General features: G+C 49.8%; 1 protein-coding gene across 1 annotated transcript in view; it reads left to right on the top strand.

Annotated features, from left to right (window-relative positions):
* Window positions 1-3,366, top strand: part of LOC144485843 (X-ray repair cross-complementing protein 5-like) — a 47,527-nt gene extending 44,161 nt beyond the window's left edge. The window contains exon 10 of the mRNA XM_078203917.1: window positions 2,006-3,366. Within this exon, the coding sequence (XP_078060043.1) occupies window positions 2,006-2,208 (203 nt within the window). The 3' untranslated portion in view covers window positions 2,209-3,366. The remainder of the gene's footprint in view (window positions 1-2,005) is intronic.
* Window positions 3,367-15,453: the final 12,087 nt, after the last annotated feature.

The following is a 15,453-nucleotide window of genomic DNA, read 5'->3' as shown; positions in this document are numbered from 1 at the left end:
CAAGAATATCAAATTTCAAAGAGCAGCAATTAAAGATTATCAGTCGGGCTCGTAATGTGGCCCATTTACGCCTGCTAGAAATTACGTGTATTCATATGGAGGGACCTGTCCTCTACAGGCAAAAGGAACATGTCCAGGCACTGCCCTTTTTAATTAAATGGAAGCATGGGGAGGGGGGGGTCAATAGTTCCCTGGCGCACCCACCATGGCAATACCTCAACCAATCAAAATCGATATGCTGACCAATCAGCACCCTTTTTTTCGTGGAGTATAAATTGTTACTCCCTTTGAAATTTGGCATTCTTGTGTCTGTCCTGATGAGTGCAAGATGAAAAGCTTCGACAGCACGCCTCTGTTTTTGCAGCGGTATTCAAATCCAGAGGAAAAATGTGGGTTCAAATGCCCACCATGACTGTCTGAGAATTCTAAGCTAGTGTTTGTTTTTTTAAAACTTGATCAATATAAAGTAGCTCCCGGTAAAAGTGACCCCAAAACCTGTCAGATTGTCAGAAAAATCCAACGACCGAGCTCATGTCTATTATGGAAGGGGGTGGCACGGCGGCACAGTGGTTAGCACTGCTGCCTCACAGCGCCAGGGACCCGGGTTCGATTCCCGACTTGGGTCACAGTCTGTGCAGAGTTTGCACGTTTCTCCCCGTGTCTGTGTGGGTTTCCTCCGGGTGCTCCGGTTTCCTCCCACCATCCCGAAAGACATGCTGGTTAGGGTGCATTGGCCGTGCTAAATTCTCCCTCAGTGTTACCCGAACAGGCGCCAGAGTGTGGTGACTAGGGGATTTTCACAGTAACTTCATTGCAGTGTTAATGTAAGCCCACTTGTGACGAATAAATAAACTTTAAACTTGCTGTCTTTACCAGCCTGTCCTCCTGGTGATTCCAGTCCCAATGAGGCTGACAGCTGAACGTTCTCTGAATTAACTTGGCAAGTCCCACACAAAACTGCCCTATTCATGGCAACTAAAGAAGGGCAATAAATGCCAGCGATGCCCGCTCCTCCAGAATGATTATTGTTTTACTGTCCCTTATAGAACATAGAACAGTACAGCACAGAACAGGCCCTTCGGCCCACGATGTTGTGCCGAGCTTTATCTGAAACCAAGATCAAGCTATCCCACTCCCTATCATCCTGGTGTGCTCCATGTGCCTATCCAATAACCGCTTAAATGTTCCTAAAGTGTCCGACTCTACTATCACTGCAGGCAGTCCATTCCACACCCCAACCACTCTCTGAGTAAAGAACCTACCTCGGACATCCTTCCTATATCTCCCACCATGAACCCTATAGTTATGCCCCCTTGTAATAGCTCCATCCACCCGAGGAAATAGTCTTTGAACGTTCACTCTATCTATCCCCTTCATCATTTTATAAACCTCTATTAAGTCTCCCTTCAGCCTCCTCCGCTCCAGAGAGAACAGCCCGAGCTCCCTCAACCTTTCCTCATAAGACCTACCCTCCAAACCAGGCAGCATCCTGGTAAATCTCCTCTGCACTCTTTCCAGCGCTTCCACATCCTTCTTATAGTGAGGTGACCAGAACTGCACACAATATTCCAAATGTAATTCCAAATTATAAACAATCAACAGGTGTAAAGTAAATTTAAAAGTAAAGTTTATTTATTAGTGTCGCAAGTAAGACTTACATTGACACCGCAATGAAGTTACTGTGAAATTCCCCTAGTTGCCACACTCCGGCGCCTGTTCGGGTAACACTGAGGGAGAACTTAGCACGGCCAATGCACCCTAACCAGCACATCTTTCGGACTGTGGGTGGAAACCGGAGCACCCGGAGGAAACCCACGCAGACACGGGGAGAATGTGCAGACTCCGCACAGACAGTGACCCGAGCCATAATTAACTGAAGTGGAATTGCACGGTGCTGTTTCTTATTAGCCGAATATTCAAGAGTGGGGCCATTGTTTGTCTTCGGTACTTCGGAGATTTGTCACGGTGACTGTCTGAAGAATGAACTGCTGTTCTCTGTGATCAGGCGACGCAGCCGGGGGAGCCGAGAAGAAGCCAAACGTGGAGGTGTCGCTGGGGAAGGAGGAGGTCAGGCAGTACCTGCGGAGCGGGACGCTGGGCAAGCTGACCGTGCCGGTGCTCAAGGAGGTCTGTAAACAGTACGGGCTGAGGGGCAGCAAGAAGCAGGAGCTGATCGACGCCATCACCGGTCACTTCGCTGAGAACTGACCGCGGTGGAATTCAGGCCATGGCCTGGGGGGGAGGGCGGGGGGGGCTGCGGGTTGTGTACGAGCAGCGGAGACTGTCGGGTTTAGCTGGGGAAAAGACCCAACTGGCCTTCCCAACTGAATCAAAACATCACAGGAACCTTCAAACAGTGACCCCACCTCCCCCAACCCCCCCCCCCCCCCCCCCCCCCACCGCAGCGAGCAGCCAGTATCCAAATCAGCTCTGATCCAAATATAACAGAACCAGGACTTGCTCTGACTCCATGATTCCGGCCATCTGCGTAATGAGGAGAGCCCAGACTCTCCTTCCGAGGCCTCCAGGATATACAGGCCACCTCGCTGACAAGGAACTCAGAAATCTGCCCCCGGGATATTTTTGTACCTGTTGAATTTGTCACAAGTTTATTTTATACTTTGTGTTTTACAGGCCACCTGTAACCTACTCACCTCCAACAAAACCCAGTCCTGGGAAAGTCACTGCCACGTCTGAATATTATTTTCCTCCCTGTTATTTTTACCGGGGGGTTGGTGAGGAAGCCCCGGACTTGGTTATGGCAGAAAGGTACCTGTTAACAACCAGCTGGCACCGCCCAAGGGTAGTATACTGACCCTTGGCTGCGCTCTTTACACTTGTAGTTCTAGTGAGTGGAGAGAAAAATAGGCAGCACGGAGCTGCAAAGGTTAACCTAAACATGCAAGATCCATGTGCGGGCTGGGTGGATTGGCCATACTAAATAGCGCCTTAGTGTCAGGGGGATTAGCAGGGTAAATATGTGGGGTAACGGGGATAGGGCTTGGGTGGGATTGTAGTCAGTGCAGACTCGATGGGCCGAATGGCCTCTTTCTGCCCTGAAGAGATTCTATGATTTTTTTTTAACAACGGTACAAAGTAATAACGAGGTTTTGGGACCTCGCTTTGATGGGAACAGTTACCGTATCAGATCAGTAATCTCTCGCTGGAAACAGAGGCAGGCCATTCAGCCCCTCGAGCCTGTTCTGGGTGAAGGCAGTTAGGGTTGCTCTGAGGTGAAAAGTTCAAATCAAATACAAACCATCTCTTCTCGCATTTCCCTCGCACGCGAACCAACCTCCAATCCTGATTTTGGCTGTCTGTATTTTTATATAAGTGACAAGATTAAAGAGTTTACTGGGGATGATTTTTTTTGGGTACTTCCTGCCTGTTTTGTTGCCGCTCCTGTGTGTTTTTCTTCTCGAAACTCTCTGGCCGGAATTTTCCCGTTCCGCCCGGCACGGGAATCGGAGCGGGCGAGGGGCGGAACGCGAAAAGGTCCGTTGACCTCGGGTGGGATTTTACGGTTTCAGGACGAGTGAGTCTGTAAAATCCCGCCCTTTCTTATTTACTTCCTCTCTCGGACCTCAGAGTCCTGAGATTCCACATCACCATCTCCAGACCACCACCATTGCTCACTCAGTGTTTAATTGAACCAGACTCTAAACATCTTTTTGTAGCTTCCTCAGAGCTCCATCGTAGTTGCCTTGAGTTCCACAGCATCACTCTCAGAGCCCCATCGCAGCTGCTTCACAGCATCACTGCAACTCCCTCGCAGCACCACTGCAGCTCCCTCGCAGCACCCCTGCAGCTCCCTCACGGCACTGCCTGCAGCTCCCTCTCAGCACCACTGCAGCTCCCTCGCAGCACCACTGCAGCTCCCTCGCAGCACCACTGCAGCTCCCTCACAGCACCACTGCAGCTCCCCCACGGCACTGCCTGTAGCTCCCTCTCAGCATCACTGCAGTTCCCTTGCGGCACCGCCTGCAGCTCCCTCGCAGCACCACTGCAGCTCCCTCGCGGCACTGCCTGCAGCTCCCTCACAGCACCATTGCAGCTCCCACACGGCACCGCCTGCAGCTCCCTCGCGGCACCGCCTGCAGCTCCCTCGCGGCACCGCCTGCAGCTCCCTCGCAGCAACATTGCAGCTCCCACACGGCACCACTGCAGCTCCCTCGCAGCACCGCCTGCAGCTCCCTCGCAGCACCGCCTGCAGCTCCCTCGCAGCACCGCCTGCAGCTCCCTCACGCCACCGCCTGCAGCTCCCTCGCAGCACCATTGCAGCTCCCACACGGCACCACTGCAGCTCCCTCGCAGCACTGCCTGAAGCTCCCTCGCAGCACCGCCTGCAGCTCCCTCACGGCACCGCCTGCAGCTCCCTCACGGCACCGCCTGCAGCTCCCTCGCAGCACCATTGCAGCTCCCTCACGGCACCACCTGCAGCTCCCTCACGGCATCCCTGCCGCTCCCTCGCGGCACCACTGCAGCTCCCTCGCAGCACCACTGCAGCTCCCTCGCAGCACCTCTGCAGCTTCCTCCTTCTCGTTCCATAGTAATGATGTTCACCTCCTAGATTGAGGACAAGACATGCAGCCGCTGGTGATTATACCCGAGCAACGAGTCTGGCTCCCAGGAGGAAATCTTCCATTTATATGTTTCTAAGATAACTGTTTAAAGAAGCGGTTGTGTACGGGTCAGGACTTCATAATATCGAGAAGTTAAAATAATTCACTGTTTTGAAGTAAAATATTTGAGAATCTGTTTCTGTTTTTCTGATACGGCTATTATTGGGAAATTGGGATTACCCAGCGGCAGCTGGATTCAGTGTCACGACAGTGAGGGGCAAACTCCGCCCAGTGTGATTCTGAAGCTCCATTATCATGAGAATCATAGAATCCCTACAGTGCAGGAGGCCATTCGGCCCATCGAGTCTGCACCGACCACAATCCCACCCAGGCCCTATCCCCATAACCCCACATATTTACCCTGCTAGTCCCCCTGACACTAAGGGGCAATTTAGCACGGCCAATCCACCTACCCCATGCATCTTTGGAGTGTGGGAGGAAACCGGAGCACCCGGAGGAAGCCCACGCAGACACGGGGAGAATGTGCAAACTCCACACAGACAATGACCCAAGCCAGGAATCGAACTCAGGTCCCTGGCGTTGCGAGGCAGCAGTGCCAACCACAGTGCCATCCTGGCATTTATCTGGCATATCTGAGGGAGGGGGTGATTCTCTCCAGGCTCAGCCAGTATTAATTTATCGCACTCTCACTTTGGGACTGGAGTCTGCTGACAGAACCCTGCTCCAGGGTTAGTGCACATTAGGCTGGCACTGCAGGGCGATACCAGGCGGATGCTGCATTGTCAATGGTGCCATTCCCCCAATGGAACATCAATTCTGACCATTGTCTGGTTTCAGGGCAGCATCGAGATCTATGATTCAAACACAGTCACCCAGTGGCACACTGGTTGGCACTGCTGCCCCACAGCGCCAGGGACCCGGGTTCAATTCCCGGCCAGGGTCACTGTGTGGAGTTTGCACATTCTCACCATGTCTGCGTGGATTTCCTCCCACAGTCCAAAGGTCTGCGGGTTAGGTGGATTGGCCATGCTAAATTGTCCCTTAGTTCAGGGGGATTGGCTAGGGTAAATACATGGGGTTACGGGGATAGGGCCTGGATGGGATTGTGGTTGACTCAATGGGCCAAATGGCCTCCTTCTGCATTGTAGGGTTTCTATGATTCATACCCACTGCTGTAAGGAACTTTGAGTGCGACAGCAGGGGACAAATTGTAGAAAAATGGAGATTTATTAAGCATCAAGGATGTTAAATAAGATGGGCAGTAATTGACACAGGTTTATGTGCCCCTGTTTTAGCTTTGGACAACAGCACACACAAAAACCTGGACTGCTTTTCATGGAGTCGTAGAATCCCTACAGTGCTGAGGGAGGCCATTCCGCCCCCGAGCTTGGACCACAGTGTTTAAACTTATACAGACGTGCTCTCTGACAACGCATAATTAATTGTCAGGCGTGATATTCTCAGTGTCCTACCCAACAGTCCGCCCTCTGCCAACTCCAAAATAAAACCGATTGGTCACTGATACATCTGTGCACAAAATAACGACCATATTCATTTTTATTTATTGATGGGATGTGGGTGTCGCTGGCTAGACTAGCGTTTATTGCCCATCCCTAGTTGCCTTGAGAAGGTGGTGGTGAGCTGCCTTCTTGAATCGCTGCAGTCCCTGTAATGTAGGTACACCTAAAGTGCTGTGAGGGAGGGAGTTTCAGGGTTTGACCCAATGACAGTTAAGGAATGGTGATAGAGTGCAAGTTTGGATGGTGTGGTTTGCAGGTGGTGATGTTCCCGGGTATCTGCTGTTATCCGAGCTGATTTTGATTTAATTTATTATTGTCACATTATTAGCATACAGTGAAAAGTATTGTTTTTTGCACGCTATACAGACAAAGCATACTGTTCATAGAGAAGGAAAGGAGAAAGTGCAGAATGTAGTGTTACAGTCATAGCTAGGGTGTAGAGAAAGATCAACTTAATGCAAGGTAGGTCCATTCAAAAGTCTGATGGCAGCAGGGAAGAAGCTGTTCTTGAGTCGGTTGGAACGTGACCTCAGACTTTTGTATCATTTTCCCGAAGGAAAAAGGTGGAAGAGAGAATGTCTGGGGCGTGTGGAGTCCTTAATTATGCTGGCTGCTTTTCCAAGGCAGCGGGAAATGTAGACGGAGTCAATGGATGGGAGGCTGGTTTGCATGATGGACTGGGCTACATTCACAACCCTTTGTAGTTTCTTGCGGTCTTGGACAGAGCAGGAGCCATACCAAGCTGTGATACAACCAGAAAGAATGCTTTCTGTGGTGCATCTGTAAAAGTTGGTGAGAGTCGTAGCTGACATGCCAAATTTCCTTAGTTTTCTGAGAAAGTACAGGCGTTGGTGGGGCTTTCTTAACTATAGTGTCGGCATGGGGGGACCAGGACAGGTTGTTGGTGATCTGGACACCTAAAAACTTGAAGCTCTCAACTCTTTCTACTTCATCCGCATTGATGTAGACAGGGGCATGTTCTCCTTTATGCTTCCTGAAGTCGATGACAATCTCCTTCGATTTGTTGACTGAGGGAGAGATTATTGTTGTCGCACCAGTTCACCAGATTCTCTATCTCATTCCTGTACTTTGTCTCGTCATTGTTTGAGATCCGACCCACTATGGTGGTTTCATCAGCAAATTTCAAAATCGAGTTGGAGGACAATTTGTCCGCACAGTCATAGGTGCATAAGGAGTATAGTAGGGGGCTGAGAACACAGTCTTGTGGGGCACCGGTGTTGAGGATGATCGTGGATGAGGTGTTATTGCCTATCCTTACTGATTGTGGGCTGTAGGAAGTTCAGGATCCAGTCACAGAGGGAGAAGCTGAGGCCCAGACCACGGAATTTGGAGATGAGTTTTGTGGGAATAATGGTGTTGGAGGCTGAGCTGTAGTCGATAAATAGGAGTCTGACACAGGTGTCCTTGTTATCTCGGTGTTTCAGGGTTGAGTGCAGGGCCAGGGAGATGGCGTCTGCTGTGGACCTGTTGCAGCGATAGGCAAACTGTAGTGGATCCAGTCAATGGAGTGTCAGTCAAGCGGCTTGCTTTGAGTCCTGAATGGTGACAGGCTTTGAGGAATCGGGAGCTGAGTTCATCGCCACAGCGACTGACCTGCTTTTGTAGATGCAGAACGTGGCTGCTCCAGTTAGGTTTCAAGTCATTAGTGACCCCCTCATGATAATAATGGAGCATTCAGCAATGGTAATATTTGAATGTCAAGGGAAGCAGCTGAGATTCTCTCTCATTGGGAATGGTCACTGGTGCTGGATGTGCAAGTGTTACTGTTAGATTTGCCTCCATGTCCCTTTTCCAGTCTTGTCCATTACTTGGTGCCCCTCAGTGACACCATCTGAAGACATGATGCCAGGCTCCACAATATGCTGATGACATCCAAGTCTACCTCATCACCCCCTCTCGTGACCCCTCCATGGTGTTATCGGACTGAACAACAAAGAACAGTACAGCAAAGGAACAGGCCCTTCAGCCCTCCAAGCCTTCGCCAATCACTTTTACCGATCTAACCAACCGCTTATATCCCTCTATTCCCCGTTTGTTAATGTGTCTATCAAGATAAGTTCAATAAAAAAAATCTGGAATTAAGAATCTACTGATGACCATGAAACTAGAGTCATAGAGGTTTACAGCATGGAAACAGGCCCTTCGGCCCAACTTGTCCATGCCGGGCCACACTTGGAATACTGTGTGCAATTCTGGTCACCCTATTATAGAAAGGATATTATTAAACTAGAAAGAGTGCAGAAAAGATTGACTAGGATGCTACCGGGACTTGATGGATTGAGTTATAAGGAGAGGCTGGATAGACTGGGACTTTTTTCTCTGGGGCGAAGGAGGCTGAGAGGTGATCTTATTAGAGGTCTATAAAATAATGAGGGGCACAGATCAGCTAGTTAGTCAATATCTTTTCCCAAAGGTAGAGGAGTCTATAACTAGAGGGCATGGGTTTAAGGTGAGAGGGGAGAGATACAAAAGGGTCCAGAGGGGCAATTTTTTCACACAGAGGGTGGAGTGTCTGGAACAAGCTGCCAGAGGTAGTAGTAGAGGCAGGTACAATTTTATCTTTTAAAAAGCATTTGGACAGTTACATAGGTACGATGGGTATAGAGGGATATGGGCCAAATGCAGGCAATTGGGATTAGCTTAGGGGTTTTTAAAAAAAAAGGGCAGCATGGACAAATTGGGCCGAAGGGTCTGTTTCCATGCTGTAAACCTCTATGACTCTAGTCCCAATTGCTTGCATTTGGCCCATATCCCTCTAGACCCATCTTACCCATGTAACTGTCTAAACGCTTTTTAAAAGACAAAATTGTACCCGCCTCCACTACTACCTCTGGCAGCTTGTTCCAGACACTCACCACCCTCTGTGAAAGAATTGCCCCTCTGGACACTTTTGTATCTCTCCCCTCTCACCTTAAACCAGTGGTTCCCAAACTTTTTTCACTGGGCCGCACTTTCGGAATAAAAATTTGCTCGCGCCACACCGGATTTTTTATTGATAAGAAATACATTTTAAAAAAACAACTCCTAGCAGTGCTTGATTCATAACATAGAACACAACTACTTTATAATATGACCATGGGACATCCAGAAAGTATAAAACAATGCTTGTTTAAACCATGTTTAAATGTTTCTTTGATTGTCCTTGAATCTTCCCACCACTCTTGCCATCCTCTCTCGCCGCACCAGTGTGGCGCGCCGCACCCTTTGGGAACCACTGCCTGAAACCTATGCCCTATAGTTTTAGACCCCCCTACCTTTGGGAAAAGATATTGACTATCTAGCTGATCTGTGCCCCTCATTATTTTATAGACCTCGATAAGATCACCCCTAAGTCACCTACGCTCCAGAGAAAAAAGTCCCAGTCTATCCAGCCTCTCCTTATAACTCGTCAATTGTTGGAAAAACCCATCTGGTTCACGAATGTCCCTTTTGGGAAGGAAATCTGTCGCCCTTACCCGGTCTGGCCTACATGTGACTCCAGAGCCGCAGCAATGTGGTTGGCTCTCAACTGCCCTCCAAAGGGCAGCTGGGGAAGGGCAATAAATGCTGGCAGCCAGTGACGCCCGGGTCCCACAAAGTAAAAAAAAAAGCACAACCTTGTGTGATTTATTTTGTTGTGATGTGTTGGTACAAAGGCCCCAAATAAGCCCCAGTGTCAGGGTTGAAAAGGGCTCCCTCCAATCCTTTATTATTGTCACAAGTAGGCTTACATTAATACTGCAATGGAGTTACTGTGAAAATCCCCTAGTCGCCACACTCCGGTGCCTGTTCGGGTACACTGAGGGAGAATTTAGCACAGCCAATGCACCCGAACCAGCATGTCTTTCGGTCTGTGGGAGGAAACCGGAGCACCCAGAGGAAACCCACACAGACACGGGGAGTATGTGCAAATGCCACACAGACAGTGGCCCAAGCCGGGAATCGAACCCGGGTCCCGGGTGCTGTGAGGTAGCAGTGCTAACCACTGTGCCACCATGCCGCCCCCAAAAATAAGCCAAATTTCAAACGTCAATCCCCTCATGGTCTGTATCATCCTGGGGAATTGCCCTGGACTAACCCCATAACCTGGTGTTCTGTCTGTGGGAGGGTGCCTGGAACTAAACTCCATGAGGTGTGGCCAGCGTTCTGTGTGAGCGCTGTCGTAATTCCGTGCCCCGGATGGCGCACTCCAAATCCATGAACTTGACCCTGACAACTGCGGATACACACCTCACCATGGTTCAGTTACTGCTCCTGCTAAACATTAGGCTGTATGATTGACTGAAGAATTAAATCCTTTTACAGGAGTCAGTGCCTTCAAGCTGAGTCGTGCTATCGAGGCTGTCGGCGGAAACTTACGGTAATCATTTCTCTTCCCAAAACTGCACTTTGATACATTTTGAAATGACCAATTGGGTTCTGCTCCTGGTGCAGTTGCTGAATGTACCACGTGTTGTGTTGTTAAACTATAAACACGAGTGGGGTGGCTCTGGGGAGGGTGGTTAAAACTGATCTCTGTGCTGCCCATTATTCAGCCTTTACGAGGCCTCTTAAACTCCCAAGATGGCGTCAGTGACATGTGTACACTTGCAATGGGAAGAATGCAGGGCACCATATTTGTAAAGGTATTAGTATCTAGGGGCAGTGAGGTGGCACAGTGGTTAGCCCTGCCACCTCACAGTGCCAGGGACCTGGGTCCAATTCCCAGCTTGGGTCTCTATCTGTGTGGACTCTGCATGTTCTCCCCGTGACTGTGTGGGTTTCCTCCGGGTGCTCTGGTTTCCTCCCACAGTCCAAAAGATGTACTGGTTAGGGTGCATTGGCCGTGCTAAATTCTCCCTCAGTGTACCCGAACAGGCGCCGGAGTGTGGCGAAGAGGGGAATTTCACAGTAACTTCATTGCAGTGTTAATGTAAGCCTACTTGTGACACTAATAATTTTTTAAAAATCTATTGACCACTGGCAGCTTTCAGCTTTCACTGGCAGGTTGTGATGTTAATCACTTTCTTAGTGTTGATTTAATGGCAGAGTTGCCATTCTGGACCTCCAGCCGCCCCACCCGCTACCTCCCACAGCTGAAAAACTGCTTCTTGTTCAGTCTCTGGATTATTCCTTCTCTACTGAATGTATTCAAGAGGCGGCTGGATATAGCACTTGGGGTGAATGGGATTAAAGGTTATGGGGGGAAAGCAGGATTAGGCTATTGAGTTGGACAATCAGCCATGATCGTGATGAATGGCGGAGCAGGCTCGAAGGGCCGAATGGCCTCCTCCTGCTCCTATCTTCTATGTTTCTATGTTTCTATTGTTGCTGCAATTCTACAGGCTGAATTCCAACTGAGTCGTGATGACTCGGAAGCCCTTTAAAAATGGCGGGCAGGTCCCGATTCCAGGATTCCTGACCGTTCCTGGGCCTGTTTGATTCCCGGGAGTGCCTTTGCAGTCCTGTCGAAAGCCGGTGTCCGGCACTCCCACCCTGGCCAACTCCATTGCAGGGATAGTCATGTCCTCTGCAATTTTCACAGAGTCAGGCCAGGGTTTAACGAGCTGTGGCTCAAAGTGTCTGAGAGGAGTCACAAATCCCAGTGTGTATGAGGGACCTTTGAAAAAGTGAATTTCCAGGGTCCTCTTCATGCCTCTCCCCCCCACCCCCCATGCCACTGTAAGACTCCTGGCATTAAACGCGACTGGGAGACTGAGCAGAGACCATGCAGAGCAGGCTTCCCACTGAATGTCTCCTTCAGCATTCAGACATTGGGTAGATGCAACATGTATTGCAGTAGCAGCTGAGATGTCCGCAGTCAGATGCGACATCACGGTTGCTGAAGGTAGCTATGTATTTTGTGTTGCCGTCACGCTCTGCACAAAACCATGTGCCACGTTGGTGCCAGACTCCTCCATGCTCTTTAGCAGACATTCCCCTGTTCCAAGCATTTGGATGTTTACACCCACCAGCCTTCTTCTGAAGCCTGGCCCAGTGAAGACCTCACCTGAGTCCTCAGCAGCAGATCTGATGTCCTCCAGCAAACTGGCATCTATGCTACCCTTGCCCCCTGCCATAGTCCCTGAGCAATAATGCCCAGTGTCTCATCATGTGCAGGTCCGTCTCTGTCCAGATTACCCTGATGGGGCAGTACAGCGGTCAGCACTGCTGCCTCACAGCGCCAGGGACCCGGGTTCGATTCCCAGCTTGGGTCACTGTCTGTGCGTAGTCTGCACGTTCTCCCCGTGTCTGCGTGGGTTTCCTCCCACAGTCCGAAAGACGTGCTGGTTAGGTGCATTGGCCATGCTAAATTCTCCCTCAGTGTACCTGAACAGGTGCTGGAGTATGGCGACTCAGGGATTTTCACAGTAACTTCATTGCAGTGTTAATGTAAGCCTACTTGTGACAAATAAGTAATAATAATCTGGTGGCTGCAAGTGTGTAACCGAGTAGTGCAGCACAGGAATAGGCCCTTCGACACACCAATCCTGTGCTGACAGGTCAAAGAGATGACTGAAAAGGGTGTTATAAAGGTGACAGGATCATTAATGTCCTTTGAGTGTTCCTCAGGGTATAAAAGAGAGGGAGGAGACATGAAGAGATTAAGGAATTGGGGCGGCACGGTAGCACAGTGGTTAGCCACTCCTGCCTCACAGCGCCAGGGACCCGGGTTCGATTCCTGGCTTGGGTCACTGTCTGTGTGGAGTCCGCACGTTCTCCCCATGTCTGCGTGGGTTTCCTCCGGGCGCTCCGGTTTCCTCCCACAGTCCAAAGATGTGTGAGTTTGGTTGATTGGCCTTGGTAAATTGACCCTCACGTCAGGGGGATTAGCAGGGTAAATATGTGGGGTTATGGGAATAAGGTGTGGGTGAGATTGTGGTCGGTGCAGACTCAATGGGCCGAGAGGCCTCCATCTGCACTGTAGGGATTCTATGATTCCATGGTGATTCTATGAATTCAGTGAGAAGTCAGCACAATATTATGCAGCTCACATATTCTGATTTAATGAGTATCATTGGCAGGTCACGCACTGTGTCATCTGTGGCTCAGTGGGTAGCACTCTCACCTCTGAGTCAGGAGGATGAGGGTTCAAATCCCACTTGGGGATCTGTGCACAAAGTGCAGGATCACACAGCGGGACACTGCGGAGATGCTGTCAGAGGTGCTGCACAAGCTTTGGTTCAAAATGTTAACCTGAGGCCCCATCTGTCTGCTGGGCTGGATGTGAAATATCCCATGGCATTATTGTGAAGAGCAGTGAGAGAGCTCTCTCCAGTATATCTATACTACAGTCGGCACCGCAAAATCTGGTCATTATCATATTGCTGGGAGCTTGCTGTGCGCAAATTGGGTGTTTTTCACTAAACTACAAATTGACTATTGTTCGGGTCCCGGGTCAGAACCCCAAGGTATATTCTGAAACGAGACGAGACCCCAACAATTTTCTATTTTGATATAAATGTGAGAACAAATAACATTACAGCACAGGAACAGGCCCTTCGGCCCACTAAGCCTGCGCCGATATGCGGTTTCTATTCCCCTGTTTGCCCTCCGGTCATGTGTCTATCAAGATACACCTTGAATGTTGCTAATGTGCCTGCTTCCATCACCTCCACAGGCAGCGAGTTCCAGGCACCCACTACTCTCTGCGTGAAAAACTTCCTCCACACATCTCCCTTAAACTTTCCCCCTCTCACCTTGAACCTGTGCCCCCTTGTAGTCGACCCTTCTACCCTGGGAACAAGCCTCTGACTATCCACCCTATCTGTGCCTCTCATAATTTTGTAGAACTCTATTGGGTCACCCCTCAGCCTCCGTCTTTCCAGAGAAAATAATCCGAGTTGATCCAACCTTTCCTCATACCTAAAACCCTCGAGACCAGGCAACATCCTGGTGAACCTTCTGTGCACCCTCTCCAAAGCATCCACGTCCTTCTGGTAGTGTGGCGACCAGAACTGCACACAATATTCCAAATACGGTCTAACTAGACTTTTAAGAGCTGTAACATAACTTGCCAACTTTTATACTTGATGCCCTGGCCGATGGCTGTACGCCTTCTTGACCTTAAAGGAAAGGATATTTCTTTTCAGGAGTACAGTTTTGTGAATTGTTGTGGGAAGGTTTGTCGAAAGCAGGAATCACTGCAGCTGGAGTAGGGTAAAGTAAAAGTAAAGTTAGTTTATTAGTCACAAGTAAGGCTTACATTAACACTGCAATGAAGTTACTGTGAAACTCCCCCTAGTTGCCACACTCCTAACCAGCACATCTTTCGGAATGTGCAGGAGTTCAGGAATGGGAATTTGGGAATCTCTCCTCCGTTGGCGATGGTGGTGTGACAGGAATCTTCCTCATGCAGTTAGTGAGTAGGATCTGGAACTCACTGCCCGAGAGTGTGGTGGAGACAGGAGCAGCCGAAGCTTTCGGAAGTGAATTCGATCATAGTCTAAAATGAAACATTTCACAGAGCTACAGGGACATGGGGGTGGGGGTGGGGAGTGGCACTCTGTAAATTGCTCCTTCAGAGAGCCAGGGTGATAGGGTGAATAACCTCACTCTGTGCTGTCACCATTCTATCAGTGACCCTTGCCCTCCAGCTGTGTGTTCACTGAGCAGTGGCCGTCCCTCCTCGGAGTCAGAGGTTTGTGGGTTCAAGTCCCGCTCCAGAAACTCTGTCCTTTCTCTTGTCACACTGTTGGATTTGATGAGAGCCAGGGTTCGAGAGTTCAATGCGCCTGTCTCTCCTGTTACTGGTTCTCAGTTAGAGAGTGTGGGCGAATGCTGTGAATGAGCTGTGCTCCTAGCCTGCTCCTGATTGTCCAATCTGGGCTGCCGTGGGCCAAGCCCAACCCTGGGAGCCAAGTCTCAGGTAGCTATGGAAATGCAGTGTTCTCACTGTGAGATTAATATGAAGCATTCATATTATGAAGCATTCATGAAGCATTTTTCGAAAATGTGATTAAACACATTGACGAAGGGAAAGCGGTAGATGTGGTTTATATGGATTTTAGCAAGGCGTTCGATAAGGTCCCCCATGCAAGGCTTCTAGAAAAAGTGAGAGGGCATGGGATCCAAGGGGCTGCTGCCCTGTGGATCCAGAACTGGCTTGCCCAAAGGTCTTGCACCTCTGCAAGACGTGCCAGATCATCGACACAGATGCCATCATCTCACGTGAGAACACCATCTACCAGGTACACGGTACCTACTCTTGCAACTCGGCCAACGTTGTCCACCTGATACGCTGCAGGAAAGGATGTCCCAAGGCATGGTACATTGGGGAAACCATGCAGACGCTATGGCAACGGATGAATGAACACCGCTCGACAATCACCAGGCAAGACTGTTCTCTTCCTGTGGGGGAGCACTTCAGC

This window comes from Mustelus asterias, unplaced genomic scaffold (genome assembly GCF_964213995.1).
Source record: "Mustelus asterias unplaced genomic scaffold, sMusAst1.hap1.1 HAP1_SCAFFOLD_240, whole genome shotgun sequence".
Lineage (NCBI taxonomy): Eukaryota > Metazoa > Chordata > Chondrichthyes > Carcharhiniformes > Triakidae > Mustelus > Mustelus asterias.
Note: the sequence above shows the minus strand (reverse complement) of the source record. Positions and strands in the feature narration are given on the sequence as shown.